Raw genomic sequence first — 19941 nt, 5'->3', positions numbered from 1 at the left:
CTTGCAATTCTGGTGTGAGATAAGTGGGTACCTGTAAAACAAGCATGACTTGCACCACACCTAGGTGTGAGAGCAGGCACAGTAAGCTCTTGGGTGTACACTCGGGTCTTTAGAGCATGCAGTGTAATACTTGGGTGCTGCTTATTCCGTGGGGCAGTGGATGCAGGGCAAGTGCACAAAGTGCTTTGAACCTGTTCAACTTGAGTGGCTTGTCACATACTACAACTTGGATCTGTTTGGTAATAAATACATACGCTAAAGTGAGGGGATCGTACTGAGGTGCCCCAAGTTTTTTCAGTAGCAAAGATATAATCCTGTTTAAAGAATTGTAAATTTGAGTCTGTAAGGTAAGACTAGATACCGATACACAAGGTCAGTAAAGACTGTGTGGTGGGAGGGTTTTGTTTTCAGACTTTGCAGACCTGAACATTCTTCCTGAAGGAGGTGAGTGGTCCAGGGTACAAAACATGCAAAAAAAAAAAAATCGGTTGTGAATGTAAGTTAAGAAATGAGCAGCTTGCTAGGAGCCCAGTCCAGAACAAGTGATGTTGCAGTGGCACTTCTGGTTCCTCCGTACCTCCCCGTGAGTCCCCAAAGGTCCGAAGCCGGCAGGAGGTGTCCCTGCCCCGGGCTGGTGGGGTTGGGGTGGGGGCTGCCTTCACCCCGGGGCTGTGTGAGCCCAGCCCAACGGGTGGGGACACTCTTGGTGCTCTTAATGATGGAAACGGATTGTAGCGGAGTGTGAAAGACCTGGAGGCTGCTTCAGCCAGCCGCTGAAGAGAGGTTTTAAGGTGTAAACGTAAGATTGGACGTTGTCCTGCCAAGGGACAGGTGAGTTGGTCCGTAGGGCTGGTTCAGCTCTATGGAGTCAGCCGTGCAGCCGGTGTGGAGAAGTGCTGGAGCAGCGTGTGTCTGCTGGGGATACTGGCAGTGGTTGGTGACGGCGGGCTGCAGGCTGGCTCTTGGGGTTCGCGTTGCTCAGCGGGGCTGTGGCAGGAGAGTTAACGCGCTGGTGCTGGAGCGTGGCAACAGAGAAGGTGCAATGGGGAAAAAAAACCCAACCCAGCTGTGATGGTGTCTGTTACATGTCGCAGAGAACCTGAACACAAAGATGACGGGCAGGAGCCTGTGTAGCGGGGTGGTTTCTGCCTGTAGATATTAATTGGTGCTCCTTTATTAGTGGGTAAGGTTACAGTCTAGCCACTCAATGCAAGGAAATTTTTTTTGGTGGTTAGTTCTAGTTCTGTGAGGTCCTGAACAGCAGTGAAGTTCCACCTCCAGCGTGGCCGTACTCTGCTAACAGAAGCTTCAGGAATTGGAACGTGCCGTTTTGAATCATTTTGTGTGTGGGGTTTTTTGTTTGTTGGATTTTTTTTTTGCCACCGATACCCAGATTTAGCAGCACCTAATCCCTGCTTGGCCTGCTGGAGCCGGCTTTGGCATGTGGACGTGCACATCCTTCCCCGAGGAGTTAAGATTCCTTCTTGCTTGCACTGACATGACCCAGTAAGCTTCCCAGCTCAGGCACCTGCACGTCCCAGCCCAGCCGGCACGCACACGCGGCACAGTGCCGTCGGGAACGGCCTCAGCCAGCGCTGGAGCGGGGAGGGAAAACGTCCCTAATGGTACTGGAAAATCGTTTGTCCAGCTGCAGCCTCGCAGGGGTCCTGGTTTCTGGCACTTGAGCTCCTTACGTCCTCAAGTTCGGGCTGCAGTCCTCCAGCCCTGTTCCTTGCCCAGGCGGTTAGCTGATGTGTGACACGGGATGACAGCCGTGCGCTCTGGGACCCGCTGGTCCAGCAGACGAAGTAGGTAACTGCTGGCAGCAGGGAGGGCTGAGCGGGCCAGGCCCTCGGTGGTGACTTGACCTGTCTATGCTTGCAGCTGGTGCCTGGGTGACCTGCATGCTATTTAAATTGCAGAACCCCTGTCAGGAGTTAGGGCTCATGCCACATTGAAAGTGGTGCAGGCAACTAAGACCCTCACCTGGGGTTTCAAGAAACGGCGAGTTCCTTGTTGTTTGAGAAGTTTGAGCCCAGAATCCTCACTTTCATGGGAGTACCTGCCCCATCGCTCACCTCCTGGGCAAGCGCTCTGACTACTATGCACTATATAAACGGGATGCACTGCAAACAGGCAGGCACATCGAGGTCCTGCTTTAAGCGCTGCTTTGTTCTCCAGAGCTCGCTGGTGACTGCATGCTGTTTTGGGACTGCATGCTGTTTTGGGACTGCCTCTGTTCTGGGAGGCAGAGCAACCTAATAGGTTTCCTTCAGATCAGCTGGACCTGCCAGGCTGGGGACAGGGATAATGAGAGGCAGGGAAGCCCAATGAGCAGGACAGTCTTTCCCTTGATGGGTTACATCTGTACCTGAGGTGACAATATGCTTGGTCTCAGCTGAGCCACAGAAAACACGGCAACTGGTATGAGCAAGTGGCTTCTCTGTGCAGGGCAAACCCCTCCTCTCCTCCCCAAACTGATCCCCCTTTTCAACCACGGCGCAACCACATCTGCTTCCCTTCGAGCCATTGCAACTTCTGCTTAAACCTGACAGCAGCCCGGGCTGCGGGGGCAGCGGGTGTATTTCACAGCCCTTATCAGCTCACCCAAAGCCTGGAAAGATGGTCAGCACATCTGTCCCCCACCCCACCGCATGGCAGAGCTGTCTGTGAGCCACCCCTGACTAAAATCACTTTTTCTTTGAGTCCATGCTCTGCAGGCAGATGAGCCAGTGTCTGTGCTGGCCCGTAAATACATGATTCTGGTTTCTACAGCCCTCTGGAGAGTATGTAGCTCCAATTTACCAAATTACACTCACTCCAGGGAAGGAAGATCAGAGCTGGAACAGGAGACAAGGAATGCATGACGCACCCGTGCTGCTTTGCTCTCTGCCCTGTATCCGTGTGTGCATTTTATAGGACTCCTTGCAGGAGAACCAGAAACCTGCCCTTAAAAAGCGGTTGGTGTCGTTACTGTTTGCTGAGGCTCCCAGCTTGCAGCTTTGCAGAGGCAGCCAATGTGGCAACCTTATGCAATGCCTGCCGAAATGACGCCGTGTTTCCATACTTAGTAACTTAGTTAAGATTTTACACTGGGTAGAGATTAGGGCTGACTCTTCCTCTGCGTTTTTCATTTAGACTTTTCCTCCAGGCTTGTGTTAGGCACACAGCATCACGCCGCTTGGCTCTGCAGCCCAGCAGCTTGTCCAACCTGCCGCAGGAGGCAAGAAACACCAAGGACACCCTCACGTAACAAGCTCCAGCCCGCGGGAGAAAAAGTCTGATAGCCTCCTGCCTGGTGACTGATTTTACATTTTGCAAACTGCAGGAGCCATCTTCTTTCTCTCACAGCCTTTCAGAACAAATGTGCTTCAGTTGAATCCTTGCAGCTTGCGTACAGCATGATACCATGTTCCAGAAATAGATTGTAGTTCATGAACTGCAGGCTTTACCTACCCCTGGTGGAGCCCAGTTCTTCTACATACTTAGGAACAGCAGAATTCCCCCAGTCTACATTGTATAAAAGCTATTTGAATCTGAATTTGGCACAGCTGATGGGATTTCTGTCTCAGTTATTTTTCCTCTGAATTAAGGGCAGTGGATTTCACACACACAGCGTGCGTGACCCTCAGGCTGCCGATCCCTTAGCCGATTTTGTACTTCATGATAAACAGAGTGAGTCCAATATTCCCATACATAACCAAACAACCCCCGGCGGGTCACTGCTCGCAAAGCTGCTCTGACAACATATGGCCCCTTCTCACGAGCTTGTTTCTGCTGCTTCACGTCTGCTTCAACCCTGTAGACAGCTGCAGAGCAACCTTCATGCTTTTTATTTCCCCTGCCCTCACCAGCAGCAGAAATATCTGTTTCACGATATTTATAACTACCTTCCTCTTCGCCCTGGCTTTAGAGAGACCCAGGTGCTTGCACTTCTCTTTGCAAACGAAAAGAGGAAACCACCACCACTGACAACTTCTTCACATGCCTGTGTGGAGACCCAGATGCACCTTTGCAGCATGCTTACAAAAATAAATCCCCAGCTGCAGCTTTGGAGAATGAAGAAAGAATGATGATAAAATCTTCCAAGTAACTTTTGCCCTGGCAGAAAGCCCAGAAATAGCTGCAAGGACAGGCTGTCCTTTGGGAGTTGAATGCTCCCTCAGCACTGATGAGTTGGACTGGTAGAAAGAAAATGTGGGTTATTCTGATCGAAACAATTCCACACAGTGGTAGTCCGGTCACAGCTCCCTCTGACCTGGCCCCAAAGCCATGTTGTCTCCAGAGAGGAGTCACATGCCTCTTGAAAAAAAAATATACTCCTTGCCTGCATTTCCCACAGCCTCCTTAAGTATTGCCTCACCTTTTTTTAAAGTATGGTTCAGCTTCTGTTCTTGGCATATCCATATACTTTCTCTATTTTGAGATGTCTTTGGCTTTCTCAACCCTTACTGCTGTGTAGCCACCCTTTTTCTCCACTTAATAAACCTGTTCCTAATTCAGAAGAACTTTTTGGGCTGGGAAATCTATATTTTTGGTCAGAATAACACATTTTCTTTATCTTACCACAGGCTTAGGCCTTCAGAAAAAACAGGATTTATATTGTCCTTCCTATACACATAATTTCCATCTTGTGCATACTCATTTTTTCTTAATAGGATTCAAGTAGCTTCTGAAGACGACCTACCTTCCTCCATCCTCCTGACGTATTCACAGCCTCGCCATGCAGCCCAGCACCTATACTCCTGTTACACTTCATTTCCAGTGCAAAGACAGTCTTGGGGTCTTACCACGAGCAGCCCTTGCTGGGCCAAAGCAGCTCATCTTTGCTGACTTTCCCATTGAAATGCTTCAGGCTGTTTAGTTGGGCCTTGTGAATTAACAGGAGTTAGGTCCCCCGACCTAGGCAGGACTATTTTGGCTGTTCAGGTATCCCAGGTATGCTGTCTTTGCATGATTTTCAGTGCACTCATGCAGTGTCACAAGCCACTGAATGAAGCGTAGCTCTACCCACAAGCTCAAATTTCCCTATTACATAGGTGCGTGTTCTCCAAGTAATGGCTAGCCGCCTCTCATTTCTCCTTCAGCTGCTCCTTTCCTCTCTTTTACACATACACACCCTTTTAAAAAATGGCAGGGAGCGAGTTCCAAGCGCAGCAGACGCGTCAGCTTAATTTATATAGGGCAGAGAATCCCCTAGTTCTGTAACAACTCCTCTGCATCGCCATTGCAGCGCACGGACAGTCGGCAAAAGCGACCTAGTCTTTGCCTCCCATTAAAGGACATAAACGAACCTGCTGGCATACAAATGGTGCGGCTCAGGACAGACCAGCTTGGCTAGATTACTGATTAGCCCTGCCAACAGCTAATTCGTTCAGAAAAAGGTGCATGTAACCCTGTAGACAGCTGCAGAGCAACCTTCATGCTTTTTATTTCCCCTTCCCTCACCAGTTAGTAGTTGGCACTGTTAATCCTATTTAATGTAACTATGGATAGATATGCAAACCTTTAATCCATCTCAAACCTACTAACCTTTCAGCCTGGCTTGGCTGGAGTTCCACATTTTAAGCTGTAAGCAGGCATTAGGCAGCCTGCCTTCTTTTACACTCATTTTTAATTGAATTGATGGGCCTTCTTGTTTCAAAATGAGAAACTTCCTTTTGCTGTAACTTCTCTTTTGTGAGTTATTCAGGGCGCTGCTGCTGTGCACCCTTTCTACAATAACCAGTCCCTTACCCAAAGCATTCAGCAGCCTGTCCGTGTTGTAGGTGCTGATGCTGTGCTGGTCATCAGCAAGGCTGACATGGAAGTCAGTCATGAAAAGAAACCAGAAACTGAGATTCTCAAAGGTTTTTAGGACCCTTCCCCCCCGCCCCGAGTTTTCCCTCACAGCTTTTTCATCATTTCAAGTCTTGCTTGCCTGAGCAAGTTTTACAGTCTGTCTTTGTTTGTTGGCAGCCAGCTTTGTTACTGCTATGGCACTTCAGAGGCAAGAAGTTGGTTAGTGTCCTGGGCAACCACGTTTTCGTGGTTTACATTTGCAGACCTCCCCCCTCCTGATCCCGATCCGCATATAATGCTGGTATTAGCTGTTGTTGCTTTCTATGCTAAAGAAGTAAAGACTTGCTGATACAGCAGAGGCTGTATCAGCTTACATTAGTTTGTACCCATCCAAACAAATTTTCCTGTGTGCTTTCCATTCACGTAACAGAGGGAGCAATAGGCCATTAGCCGGCTTGATGAATCTTACTCACAATAAGCTAGCTCAACACTGACCATCTGGGAACTATTCTGCTTCCTCTAAACTGTTTCCCTGGAAAGGTTCTACCACATTAATAACGCTCCAGAGCTTTTATTTGCATTTATATTAAAGCTGCCGCCGCCGCCGCCTTCCATTCCGACTCCCTGCTGCCTGTGGGTGGGGATGCACTGTAAGATGGCACCCTCCTCCTTCTTCCCTAGCTCAGCTACCTCTATTTTCTGCTGCAGGATGCTCAGCCCAGTGTCGCAGAGCTGGGAAGAGAGCCAGCAGCCCGATGAGCTCAGCCAGCACACGGCCCTCGCCCCGCAGCAGCGGGATGCCTCCCTGCACCGCCGCTCGCAGCTGCGCGGGAGAGAAATGCCGTCTGGCAGGTCCGAGGGTTGCGGGCTGCAGCGTGTTAGCTTCCAGCGTGGGAACTGGAGGTTGGAAGCCAACTAGGAAAAGTAGCTATGGCTGCTGCTCCTTCCCTAACTCCCTCTTCTTTCTTACCTGGGGCAGAAGAGTCTGGCTGCAAGGAACAGAGAGATGGCACAGGTTGCTCTAAGACAGCCACCTCCCGGCGTCCCAGCACAGCCGAGGAGCTGGCACGCTCTAGGCATGACTAGACCATAACACAGACATTTGGGGGTACAAGAAGATGCTTAGCTTCAGCTTGCCACCAGGCACATGCAACAGGCTGGTACTTATTGTCCCCTCTAGCTTGAAGACGTTCTCCTCAGGGGCCAACTCCTGTCCTTATCTACCCAGCATGCAGGTGGCACTGCTGTTCTTTCACAGGAGCTCCTGCTCTGCTAGAGGGGGAAAATCAAGGCTAGAACAGGTCAGATCTTTGCCCTTACAGAAGACAGTTTATCTAGAGCCACCCGTTCACTTCTGCTTCATTTTCCTTCCTCCCACAAAATAAAGTTTAATTTATTTAAGCATACTGTTGGCTGTACAACCTAGTTTGATTTCAGATGGCAAAATCCAGTCTGTCAGGTAGCTTCACCTTCTTCAACAATATAACACCTCATGGCATACAGCCACAAGAAGTGTGTTGATTACTCCTGTTGGCCCCGATAGTCTTTCCAGCCAGTAATGAGAGCTGCCATCCAACTTCAAAACTCCACAGATCTGGGTGTTATTATCCTCGGGGAAAACTGCTCTGGGCCCCACTTTAAAGTTCCTCATTAACTTTGAAAGAACGGCTTTCCTGTTTGCTTACATTTGTGAGCAAACAAGCTAGGTTTTGTACAAAGAGAGTGAACCGCATTACCCTAGTGCTCCTTTCTAGAGCAACAAAGGATGGTTTTGCTTTCCTCAGCCTGCAGAAGAAGGGCCCAGGAGCTGAACAACCACAGAAATAAGGGTGTGTAGGAGGAACTGGTAGAGGAGGTGCAGGGGGTGACATGAAAGACCTCTGTAAGGTCAAAGGAACTGCCAAATACTGAAGATGAGGGCTTGAAACAAAATAACACCCCAGAAATCTACCTCTTTTAGAACACCAAGTTGTGGCACAGCCAGCTGTTTCACACCGTTAATTGTCTCCGTAACAGCTCCACACCGAGCTGCATGTGTTAGACCAGCTCACAGGCACTGAGTGCAGAGGTTTTAAGGAGGTGTGCTGCATACACATTTTGCTCAACTACTTTTTCAAAGAAACAATAGCATTTCCTTTCTTTTAAGAAGCAGAGAGTCAGTCTCTTTTCTTCTTTTTTTTTTTTTAACACATTTTTTAATTTTGGGAGCAAGAACAAACTGAAAAACAAGGGAATTGGTCTTTGAACTGTTCTATATTTACCACTTTTGGCTGCAGATAGTTGAACTTGATCCTATTACAAGAAATCCCCTCCCACATGCTATTACACAATTTCCAGTACATACACTTCAGTATGTTCAATATTTCCCCTGTCTGGACCTCATACATCTGGCTGACCTTCCCTCCCATGCAGACAACAGGGAAAGAACACAACAGAGGAAGCACAGACTTAAGAGGAATTATAATCAGAGGGCAGGGAAGGGATACCAAATTCCCACTGGTGCTGACATCTAAGCAGCTCCTGCTCAGGTCAGCCAAGCCCCTTGTAATCAACTCCTGAGTCTAACCAGAGCTCGGCATTAGTCCTTCTCCTTACCTCTTTTTTTCCAAAGGGAACACACTTCCCAGCTTCTTAGGTAAGGGGCAGGAAAGGGCAGTGAGTGACAGGAGCGCCTCAGAAGCACATTTACAGTGGTTTAGCAAGGAAGTGTCTGGAACAACACTCCCACCTGCTGGACCTTCTATTTGTTGCAGCCATGAATTTAGCAGCAGTCTGACAAAAAAAACTTCCCTTCAACCCAGCACTGCAACCTCTGGCTCAGAAGTTTTTAACTCCATGCCAAGGCTAACGACTGGGTCACAACCCCTCCTGGCTACGGGAGCTGGCAGTGCCCAGCAGCGGTGCCCTCCTCGCCTGGCTCAACCTCAGTGGGAGGCTCAGGTGTAAGCACCCAAAGGACAACTTTCTCCATGTAAGAGCTCTTCCTTGGAGAGGGGAGACCGTGAGCAGGCAAAACAGAGAGGAGTCATGTCCATTCTAACCTGCACTCTTTGAAGGCCTGAGCATGTCAGAGAGAAGATTAAATACATGTGTCAAGATGAATCTGAGAGGCCATTCACACAACTGAGTCATCCTCAAGAGAGGGGTGCTTGGATCGGAACAGTGACACCGTTTGTCTTCATCAGTCATAGCCTGTCATAATAATCACTATTACAAAGGCAAAGAGAGGCGGTGTCTGCAACAATTATTTAATCAAACGACATGTAAAAAGTTTTTGCAATGACTGAAAAACCTGACAGAGGCTGTAATGAGAACAGAAACTGCAGGGCTGCTCAGGTTTAAGTCTTTCAATGCATCCTTCCCTTCTGATGACTTATGACTGCTGCTCCAAAACATTTCTCCATTCAGACACAGTACTTTAAATGCTCCCTGCCAAATAACGCAGGTAGCAGGAGCCTCACATCCTGAGGAAGGGGAACAAGTATTCTATTTGGCTTGATCCACCCTTCTACACTAAGAATGCAAGACATGTTGGCTGGAGGGAGGTAATTATAAGGACAACACATCTCAGAACCAAGAGAACCTCTGTGGCTCTAGCTGGCCAGTAACAAGTTCTGCACAGATGCAGAGCTGCTCCGCAAGTGTGACATTAAAGCACTTGCTGACAGAAGCACATCTCCGATATCCCATCTCAAACACGCTGAGGAAATGGCCAGTCCCGCATGCCGAGCGCTTAGCTGCAGAAAGAATGGAGCTGCAAGAATCCCTGTCACATTGTTTATGGCCTCCCAAAGTATTCTCTCTCAAATTTACGGAAATCTTCCTCAGTAAAGACGGTGCCCTCAGGCTTCTTCTTTGCCACCTTCTTTGGAGGCTGATCTTTGGACTTCCTGCCTCTGTTCTGAGCAAGAACCTTCAGACAATAAAAAAGGAAAAAACAACAGTCATTGTTATCCAGACCAAACCACAGAACAGTGATTTTCAAGCTCACCTGCAGCATCCCTGCTATTCTAATAGTACCCTGCTGTATCCCGGAATGCCTCCAAACAGAAGTGAGGGGCAATCGCCGATGTTAACCGAAGCAGGTCACTGGGACAACAGCAAATACCAACTTAGTATTTGGAGTCAAATATGAAAACTACTCTCTGGTAACTGTCACAGAGATAGAAACACTGATTTCGATTCAGACCTTTCTGAAACTATGACCCGCTTTTATCCTGTCTCTCCATGAGACAACCTGAAAACCCAACAAGTTGGTGGAATTCCCTCAGCATTTCCTAATACACTGTCACCTCCTTTCGCAGTCTCCAGCCTGAGAAACACTGGCCCAAACCCTTTGGTTTGTTTATGTAAGTTAACAGCTGATATCTCATAATAATAGCCCACGATTCTAGCAGCGTCAGCTGTTCTCCTCTTCAAATCCTGGCATGGGACTACGTTTTGGGGAAGGCCACTGGTTAAATTCTCAGGTTATGGGAAACATCATTTAAGCTGCTATGCAGTTGCTATTACATGAGCCAGCAGCACATCTGGTTCCTTGTTAAACAGCCTCCAGCTACAGAGAAGGCCAGTTCCATTGACAGTAAGGAGAAGGACTGAACCAGGGCTTCCTTGCCAGCAGAAGCTACGAAATATCTTTGGTAATTCAGAAAAGCCAGCAGCTGTCAGTACACTTTAACGAGTACCAGAGAACACCATAGGGGACAACCTATCAACAAGAGTTTAAAGCTTAGTGAGTTATTTTGCCAGTGCACACAGAAATTCCTCAAGGGCACTTGCAGAGAGAAACTTAACTTGACTCCTTTGCCCAGGGTCTAAGCTGGAAGATATAGGGATGATTCCCATTCACCCATGTTCCTCAGCAGAAGCAGACCCCCAGAGAAAGAAGTGACAGTCTTACTTGTTCCGTAACGGCTTTGTTTGCAACAAATCGCCCCTTCAACATGTACTGCAGGTTCGCTCTCAAGTGATTCACAGCCTTCTTCTTATGATACTCCTCTAGGACAAAACACATCAGCTGCTCATCCAGGCAGCACGCAAGGAGAGACACAGGAGGATCGGCGGGGCCCCGGGAGAAAGAGACACCGCTACAGCTCAGGGACAGGGGTGCGCCCACAGATCAGGCTGTGTTTAAGCGGGGGACACCAGAAGGGCATCCAGGGGGACGGGAAGGGATGGATACGGGCGAGCAGGAGGGATGGATACGGGACACGAGGGGACACGGGGCGAGCGCTGCGGAGGGCGGCAAAGCTCCTTCTCCCTCCCGCCCCGAGGCGGCCCGGGACTCACCTATCGCCGACTTCACGACTCTGCCCTTCACCGTGGCCTTGTTCCCGCCGGTCCGCGCCGCCCTCTTCCTCCGCCTGGCAGCGCCCGCCGCCCCGGGGCCGTCCCGCCCCCGCTGGAGTCCTGCTAAACGGCAAGAGGACCGGATTGAGTCCCGGCCGCCCGCCGGGAGTCACCCTCTACCCGTCCCGGCTTCACCGCGGACCTCACCCGGCGCCTCCAGCAACTCCAGGCCCCGCCGCAACAGCGAGGCCGACATGATGGCGCCCACCCCGCTGCCGCCGGCCAACTTCCGCCTCCTCGCCACACTTCCGCCCGCGCGGGGACGCCACTTCCGGCTACCGGCCTGGCGCGCATGCGCAGAGGGAGCCGCGGCGGGTTGTGTGTGTGGGCTAGCAGGGCTGCGGCGCCATGTTGCGCCGCCATGTTGCGCGGAGATTACCTCAGGCCAGCACAGCGGGTGCGCAGCCTCTCCCGATGGCCCCTCTCTCTGCGGTGTGTGGGCCGGCAGCCGGCCCGCTGTGTTACACCGTCGTGGAGGCACCGCTGTGGGGACACGGTTGCTTAGGGGGGCCCACTGTCCCATGGGGCCATAAGAACGACGGGCTGAGAGGAAAGGGGATGGCAGCGGCAGTGTCCTGTTGTGCCTTGGTGAGGCCCCAGAATCCAGATTTAGGTCTGTGCTAGACTCCTCGGGCGCAGAGGTTCACTCCGCCATAAATTGCATCTATTATTCAGTGTTACTGTAGTCTGTTTATTTAAAGCTTTCTTCCCCCGTTTTCACCCCTCTAGAGATTCGGTGCTAATATCTGCTAAATTTAGCTATCATCTGAATAAAGCTTACTCAGTTACAGCTAGTGCTGGCAGTAACAAGCTGTCACTGGAGAAGAAAGAGAGAGTTTTGCTCTCCCACAGACATGTCCTGCAGGGAGAAAACCATACAGGCGGCTCTCATTGTTTCTCACAGTAATGATCTCTAACAGGGACTGATAACAGTTAAACCTCAGTTCATTAAAAGACATTCATTCCCTGGAAATTGTTCTCCAGCCTCTGCAGATGTCACCTCAATGCCTGTCTTTTTATTGTTCATTCTCTTCCGAATCCCTCCCTGGATGGATCCTGGCATCCTGTGTCAGTATCTGCCGGTGCGGTGGTGCTAATACATTTTTCTGGACAGGAGCTACTCAGTGCTCATTCCTGGCTTCAGCTGGGGAACGTTAACCATTTACCGCTTGTTCAGCATGTCGCTTCTCAGTCTTAATTTTTCTTTCACAGTAATCTGAACCGTTTTTTGATTGATTCGCAGGGACGGTCACTGGGTGTGTAATGCAGAGCACTTCTCCATTTTCTTGTCTTCGCTTAGTGCTAGTGGAAGGTAGAACTTGCTCAGCTCTTAGTTCTTTGCCAGGTTTTTCCCCCCAGTCGGGTGAAAGTTAATGGAGTTACAAGGAGGTTATTGTAGTTTTGCAAAGCAGAAACTGAACAAGCAGTGAGTTAATAGCCTATTGCTGAAATTGAAGAGAGCACTAGAGAGCATTCTAGTCAGCAGACGATTTATTATTACTTGTACACTCAGATTATCTTTATCATGGTCAGAGTGAGATAAATGATAGCTGCCAGTGATCTTACTGTGGGGAAAGCGTTTCCAAAAATACCTCATCAGTCAAACGCTCTCTTTTAGCCCCTAAAATATAGTTTACAGGTTCTTTGTAAGCTGTTCATGGTTACATATTGCGTAGTATATGCAAGATAGCTTATTCTACTGGTTAAACGCTACATTTGCATCATTTGGCTTTATTAAGATCACCTAATACATTGTTACACATGCTTAGTGTCAAAACAGTGTAACCTCATAAATGTCTTATGAAGGCACCTGATGCAAAAACATCTTTGTTACCAAAACTGCAAAACATGTTTAACGAATTAATGTGGAACAAGCTGCACTGATTTATTATCCTGTTGATGGAAAATATATGCCCTTTTCTACCTCAAAAGTAAACCATTACCAATACTATCCTATTTCTATTTCTGTTGTGCCAATTAATAAAGCTCTCAATTATGTAGGTCTCAGAAAATCCGACTCCCTTCTTATTAAATACCTTCAGTAGCAAGAAACCATAATACAGGCAACGCCTCCTTTGACCAGCAAGGTTGAGTGCAGACTTGCTGTGATTTTAGTCAGCAATTACCTGCAGAATAGAATTTAACGAGCACACAGGGGTCACTTTGCTGAGGAGGGAAGGCAAAGCACTTTCTTTAACTGCATTCACAGTCTCCTGCCACAGAGTCTGGTCAGGCTCTTGGAGCTAGTTAGTGCACCAAGAAGTTAAATGGATGCGCGCTTCGTGGTGTGACGCGTTCCCCAGGTTTGGATCTGTTGCCAAAGATCACGGTCTAACATGGGCCATGGATTTTTTAACGCTTTGTGAAATCATGTGCCTATTATTAATACATTATATTTCTTCCCCTCCTTTTAACAGGATCTGGCAGCTTTTCTTGGGGCATGATCATTAATGTTTCTCCTCACTGCATTCTGGCTTCAGCTGTGCTTGGTCTTGGCAGACACGGTGATAATAGCATCTGTCATGTCTCTGTCCGGGTGACTTTGGTACAACTAATGCCTGTCACGCTCCTGCAGACACAGGTGCAGAGTCTTCCCTTGCTCTTTGTCTTTAGTAGAGAATTATGCTTACATCTTTTCCCCGCAGTGCTAAGCAAGATCAGTTTATTGACTTACATTAGGAATGTATGATCATCTCTTAATATGAACTGGATTTTGCCTGTGTATTCTGTGTTCCTTTAAACCTGTATATAATTAGAATTTAGGCATTTGGATCACATCATCTCCTCTCCTACATGTCATAAACTGTAAAATCTCCTCTGTTGACCTTAGATTAAGTTGACTGACCTGTCTTTTATAAGTCTGCTTTATGCTGAGCACAGCATATAAAATGCTGTATTTCTCTTTGCAGGAGCTTCCATGACTTTGTCACTCTCACAGTGAGGATATGTTCCTTATTTCATCATGCTATATACATTTAACTATCACTTTCTTTTACCTGAATCACTGTGGAAAACAGTTGAGCAGACCCTACAAATAGCTTTTTCCAAACTAGTATGTACTCTTAAAAATTTGATGTTAGGAGACTTTGTATCTATGTCAGTAAAAAAAAATAAAAATCAGTATTTCACTGTACTGTTTTAAGGCCTCTGCTCAAATTAAAATTTCATCCAAGAAAACTTCATCACTTTGTAATCCCTCAAAAATCAGTGCAGTTAGCTCTTTGAAGGTCTTTGGGGACAGAAAGAATGTCAAATGGTGTTCATTTAAATGTATAACATCCAAATAAACAGCTATCTTAGAGCCTCAATAATCTAACTTTGGATGGCAGAAACCACAAGCGCTGCATTTCAGATTGAGAATGTCTTTGTTTCTGAGAGTTAAGCTATCTTCGAAAGCTTTCTGACGCTAATGTTCATGTTTTTTAGCTCTCTCTAAATCTCATGCCTCAGTGGGTAGCCATGAGCTAGCTGGCTTTTCAGTTACAAATAACCCAGCATACAGATCAGTTTAAGTTTTAAGTAACTTCCATATGTGAATATTATCAGTTCACTTTCAGCTTGCTTTCTTATGGCATTGAAAAATGGAAATTTTCCCTGTTTGAATATGTTGATAAAGTTTCTGGTTCATCTTGGATTGACTATTCTTCTCCTTATTATTCTAGGCTTTGGAAGATGTATGAGATTATTGTACATGTGGCCTGTTCCGCCTTATTATTCTGTACTGAATGCTAACAAAGATGTTATTGATATTCATGGTTAATCATATTGCTGTCTGTGGCAGTTCATAATAGCTGTTTGTTTGCTCTTACTTTATGTTCCAGCTTCTGGATTCAGGGGGTTATGTAGGAGTCTCGGTCTGAAGGAATATTGTGAAGAATGTTAGAAAACAGAAGCTGAGGGCAGCAGTACAAGTAAAATACAGCAGCAGTACAAGTAAAATACAACAATCAGAAGCATTTATTTAGTTTAGGGTTTTTTAAAAAACTTTCTTATGATTTTGGGAAATGGGATCCTGATGTTTGAATACTGGCTATTGTCCACACTGACACATATATCTGTATTTTCTGTTCCAAAATTAATCAGACAGATTTTCAAGCTGATTTATAACAGATTTTCACTTCTGCATGTTTCTTCACGTGTGGATTATGGAACGTGCTTTCCTTTAGACAGCTGTCCAGTTTCATCACATCCCATGTTCTGTATTTTCTCTTGAACAGCAGTATTCAAAGCTGCTGTCGTTAATATTTAGCTGTGTTTGCCAACTTGAAGCAGTTTGTGTTGTGGTCACTGTTCCTACAAAGAGCCATGGATCACTGCCTGCCCTGTACCTCAAGTACATAGGAATCTTTGTCCTTTAACTGTGTGACATGCCTTTGAAAAGCGATTTGACTTTCTGGCCTATTGAATTTGAACAAGGGCTGGACAATGCTTTGATTCATACACTTGCATGGATAAGTGTCTAGTTACTTTAGACTGACAGAAAGTCTTTCATTCTGATTTTTTAATTGTTTTTTTGTTTGCTTGTTTTTTTGTGTTTTTTTTTTTTCAATCCAGTGCAGATAGCTACCTCTTCCATGCACTTTTCAGCCTGTTCCAGGTCACCAAGAAGCTGGCTCTGCCTTGCACAGCTTCTGCAGATAATGTTGGCATAGGTTAAGATTAAATTGGCTTCCCACCATACTAGATGCTGTAGTAAGAAATGAACTCTGCCCCTGAACAAGACAAGAGTTATTATCCTCCTATACAGATGAGATAAGGAGGCATAAAGATTAAGCAACTTGCAAAGTAGCTGAGACAGGATGAATGCTCAAACTAGATCTTCTGAATGACAGTGTGGAGGCTCATCCCAAAACAAATCCTTGTTCTCCACCTGCTGTTTTTTGGCTCCAAATGGGAAGAGAGCAAGTATCAGTAGCTTTGCTGAAGCTGTAAGAGCCCACTATGTAGAGAGAGGTAACATTTTCAAGAACATAAATGCTGTATTTGGAAAAAAACCAAACAAGTCCTTCTTCAGGGCTTAGAATACCAGAATAAAGCACTTTGGTAGTAATATTTTGCATATAATATAGAGCTGGTGTCACAAGGTTATTGTGGTGAGAAATAATGGGGTTTTGCATCCAGACTCACAAAAATGCCTGAACTTCCAGCACCCTCATACTTTCTATCTCTGCCTGAAGGGAAAAAAAAAAAAATCTCTTCAGAAGGGCATCTGCTGCTCTTGCATGCCTCCTAGAGTGGAGCAGGCAAAGAGGTCTGCAGCTGGAGGGGAATGATTTCCCTCTCTGTTTCCCACCACTATCCTTAAATGTTAGGAGAGGGAGGAAGTAGTAGAAGGATCCCAGGGCTCAGAGTGACTGACTTTTCCTTGTTCCTTCTGTGGGCCATGGAGACGGTTCCCAGGTCTTCCTCCTGCCCTCCCCACCTACTTAATTCCTGCAGCATCAGCTCTGGGAGAAAGTGGCAGAGCTTACAGCCACTGTTTCCCCCAGTATAGAAGGCCAAAAGCTATCCCACTGTAGTTGCTTTTCCTTTTCCCTAAAAACCTGGGAAAGGAGGATAAAGATCTTTTGGTAGAGCAGGGATGGGCCTTAATGAGCAAAATGTAGGGGAGCTGTGGACCAGGAACCGCTAAATGCTGGAGAATGGGTGTAACAGATGGCAGACGCAGGAAGGAGGCAAAGGCAGGACAGATACAGGGATTGGAGTGAGCACAAGTTTGCTTTATAGATTGTCAGGCTGAATGAAATGCATTGTAGGAAGGCGAGTAAAGCGTGGACAACACCTACTGCCATACATACACACAGGGGGTTATTGAAAAACTCAAGAGCTTTGGGCCCATATCTTGCTTTTTGGGGATCCAATTTGCTAATTTTTGTGGGTTTGTGTCGCTGGCAGTGCTGGATCAGCACAGCTTCCAGGAGTTACGAGCTGTTTGATGGAAGCCCTTGAAGAATCTTCCAGGACTTCTTCCCATGTTACTTTGGAAGCTTACAGTTAGTGGTGGACTTGATGAGACTTACACTTTGGTTACCAGCATCTGAGCCTCCAAGCTTATCAGGAGCTTTGTTTTCCTTTCAAATCAGCTTCAAGAAGCTGGACTGTTACCTGTTGACTTTAGCTTTTTTTCTTTTCTTCTCTCTGGATTTTAGCCTATCTTTCTTTTTCCTTTTGTACTTCTAGAATTGGTCTTTCCCTTTTCAACTGCAGACTGGCCTCCCTGGCTTGACAATTGACCTTCTTTTGTTTCACCTTTGGCTTTCAACTTACTCTTTATTCCTCCCTTACATTGTTTGATTTGCTCTTTGTAGCTTTCTTTTGTGTTTTACTCAGAACTATAGATATTCCATGCCAGAATCTGAGAAATTCACCCCTAAAAATATTCCCCTGCTGAATACACAGAAAATGGGCAGAAATTGAAACAGGGATTTTGAGACAAGGTTCTAAGTATAACATTCTTTAACTATAGGGATTTGTAAAAAGGCAGTGGTGGTTCTCAGTTCTGGAAATATTGTGGCCTTTGATGAAATAAAGTCTCGTTTCTTCTGGGAAGGGTATATTTTATCCTGATTACAATGGAAATAGTGATTGCTCATGTAAAGAGCTTGGAAATACACAGAGAAGAGGCTGTATTAGAGCTGAGACCTTAAGTATCCTCATGCTGTGCAGATGTGAAATTGGGGAATGTCAGTCATTGTTGAACGTGCCTGCTTTCGAAGCAGTGACAAAGAGGTGGAAGGCTCTGTGTTTTGTTCCCAGCCTCTCTGCTGCAGGGCCTTAAAATGTTTACAAGCCCCAGAGCTGGCTCAGGATGCAGCAAAGTTTAGGTAGTTATGCTTGTCACCAACCATTAAGGGTTTGGAGACAGGCAGGAGATGGGCTGGGGCTGTCACGGGCTCTTGCTGCCTTAGGCAGGCCTTGTTAGTGGATGTCTCTGCTGCTTGGTGCAGAGAAGAGCTGGTGGAGCTGGGGACGGCAGCGCCTGCTGCTGCAGCTCCTGCCTGCTCCATCCTGTGCTGGCACCGGTCCGATCTTCCCATGGCTAAAGGTGTGTCGTGTCCCCTGGTTCAGTGGCTAAAGGTGTGTCATGTCCCCTCCTGTTCCCCAGTCCCTTCAGGCTTGGGAAGGAGCCGTTCGTTTGGAGACAGTAGGAAAAACAGGGGGAAGCGGAGGAGGGATGGGATCATGAAGGTGTTGCAGGGCAGGGGACGGTTGGGCCACCAGCATACATCGGAAAGGAGTGAGTCGGACCAGCTCATCTCCTCCTCACTTGTTTCTGATGTGGGAATTTAGAGCAAGACAGCATCATGGATTTAGCTGCAAGCAGCAGGGGGGCTGGATGCTTATTGCCACAATACACACTTTGTGGTTTCCTAATTTGTGGGATTTTTTTTTTAGAATTGCTCAGAACCACACAGAATAGCATGTGAGGCTTGCCCAGATCAAGGAGATCTTCTGTCCTGTGGCTGGCAAGCTGCATTTGTCAGCGTAGTGCCAGACCTCTCTCCCTGCACTCTGCTTTTGTCCTTTTTTCCCCTCCTTTTTTTTTCTTTCCTTCCTTTGCTCTCTCTCTCTAATAGCTGTATTTTGTCTTTCCTTGTCTTATTCCTTGTTTCCTTGACTGCTGTCTCTGTATCCCTTGCTTCTCCAACCAGGATCCGCAATTTCTGAGGCTATGGGAGGGTGACAGTTCAACCTGACCTTTTACCATTTGTTCTTCACTCCCGGCAGCTGAGTCCCTCTAAATTACACGTCTGGCCCTCTCCTCTCTTCTCTTCCTTTCTCTCCCTTTCCATCCAGCTCTCCTCAGCACAGTGTAGAAAGCACTGAAAATCCACTGGCATGTGTTTGGGGGATCCCCCGCTCTCTCGGGGTGCAGGGGCAGCCCTGGAGGCGCTGGGTACCAGGTACCCATACGCTCACCGCATGAATCCCCCCCGGACCAGGCTGCCTTCTCCTCCAGGACCGCATGTCCTGCTCTGCCTCTGTCTTCTGAAGTCCGGGGAACAAATGCCAGCGGGAGAGGAGGCCAGGCTGCCATTTCTAGCACGGGTGCGTGGTGCCACAAGAGCTGTCCTCACTAGATGTCACTGTGAGGCTGGGTTTTGCCCACCACAAGCACAGCAAGCCGGTGAGATGGGTGCTGAGATGGGTGCTGAGCTTTAGGAAGGCCCTGCCAGGAGCAGGGGGGAGAGCACGGAAGAGATTTGCAGGACAAGCGTCGAGTTGCTGTAGATTTTACCCAGCCCTGGCAAGTTTTGGGTACAGAACCAGCAAGGTGCAGGAGGGTTTTGGGGTGCAACTCCATACCACCACCTTTGAACACCCCAGCCTGTATCTGGTAGTCATCAGGACCCTAGTGTGAATCCGCCACCACGACTTTGTCTGAGTAGTGCTCATCTCCTGCCGGTCGTGATACCGGTTTGGCAGCAAGTCCCTTGCTAACGCTCAGCCCTGGATCGGTGTTCACCGTCCCCATCTGCCATCACCCGTCTGTAGCCCTGGCCGCAGCACACCTCCGTACGGTAACTGGCCGTGTCGCTTTCTCCCTGGCAGGGCTACGGCGGAGAGGGCCCTTGGGGATGCACCGTGGTAGCCCCCAAAGCCAAGGTGGGAGCCGTGGTGAGTGTTGTAGAGAGGCTTTCCAGGGGCTGGCCTTTTCTCTCACCTAGGAAGCCAAGTGACAAGCCAGCTACGTGGTCCATGTTACCTTTTTCTTTCCTTTCTTCACTACCTCTCTCTTTTGATAGCTGTCTTTTGACTTGCGTTGCCTATTTCCCTCTCTCCTTGTCCTCTCTTTCTCCTTCTAGCTGT

At 47.6% G+C, this 19941-nt stretch overlaps 1 protein-coding gene across 2 annotated transcripts; it reads right to left on the bottom strand.

Moving 5' to 3' along the window:
* Window positions 1-9015: 9015 nt before the first annotated feature.
* On the bottom strand, window positions 9016-11389 carry RPS19BP1 (ribosomal protein S19 binding protein 1). Of its 2 annotated transcripts, none has more exons than XM_030041381.2 (4): window positions 11278-11389; window positions 11071-11190; window positions 10682-10779; window positions 9016-9694 (listed from the first exon to the last, which is right to left on the bottom strand). In XM_030041381.2, the coding sequence occupies exons 1-4, from the start codon at window positions 11324-11326 to the stop codon at window positions 9560-9562; spliced, it is 402 nt and encodes a 133-aa protein (XP_029897241.1). In that variant the 5' UTR covers window positions 11327-11389; the 3' UTR covers window positions 9016-9559. The 2 variants fall into 2 exon arrangements, with proteins under 2 accessions (XP_029897241.1, XP_029897240.1); XM_030041380.2 differs by having other exon boundaries at window positions 11071-11193; window positions 11278-11388.
* Between the last annotated feature and the right edge of the window lie 8552 nt (window positions 11390-19941).

The sequence above is a fragment of the Aquila chrysaetos genome, chromosome 17 (assembly GCF_900496995.4).
Source record: "Aquila chrysaetos chrysaetos chromosome 17, bAquChr1.4, whole genome shotgun sequence".
NCBI lineage: Eukaryota > Metazoa > Chordata > Aves > Accipitriformes > Accipitridae > Aquila > Aquila chrysaetos.
Note: the sequence above shows the minus strand (reverse complement) of the source record. Positions and strands in the feature narration are given on the sequence as shown.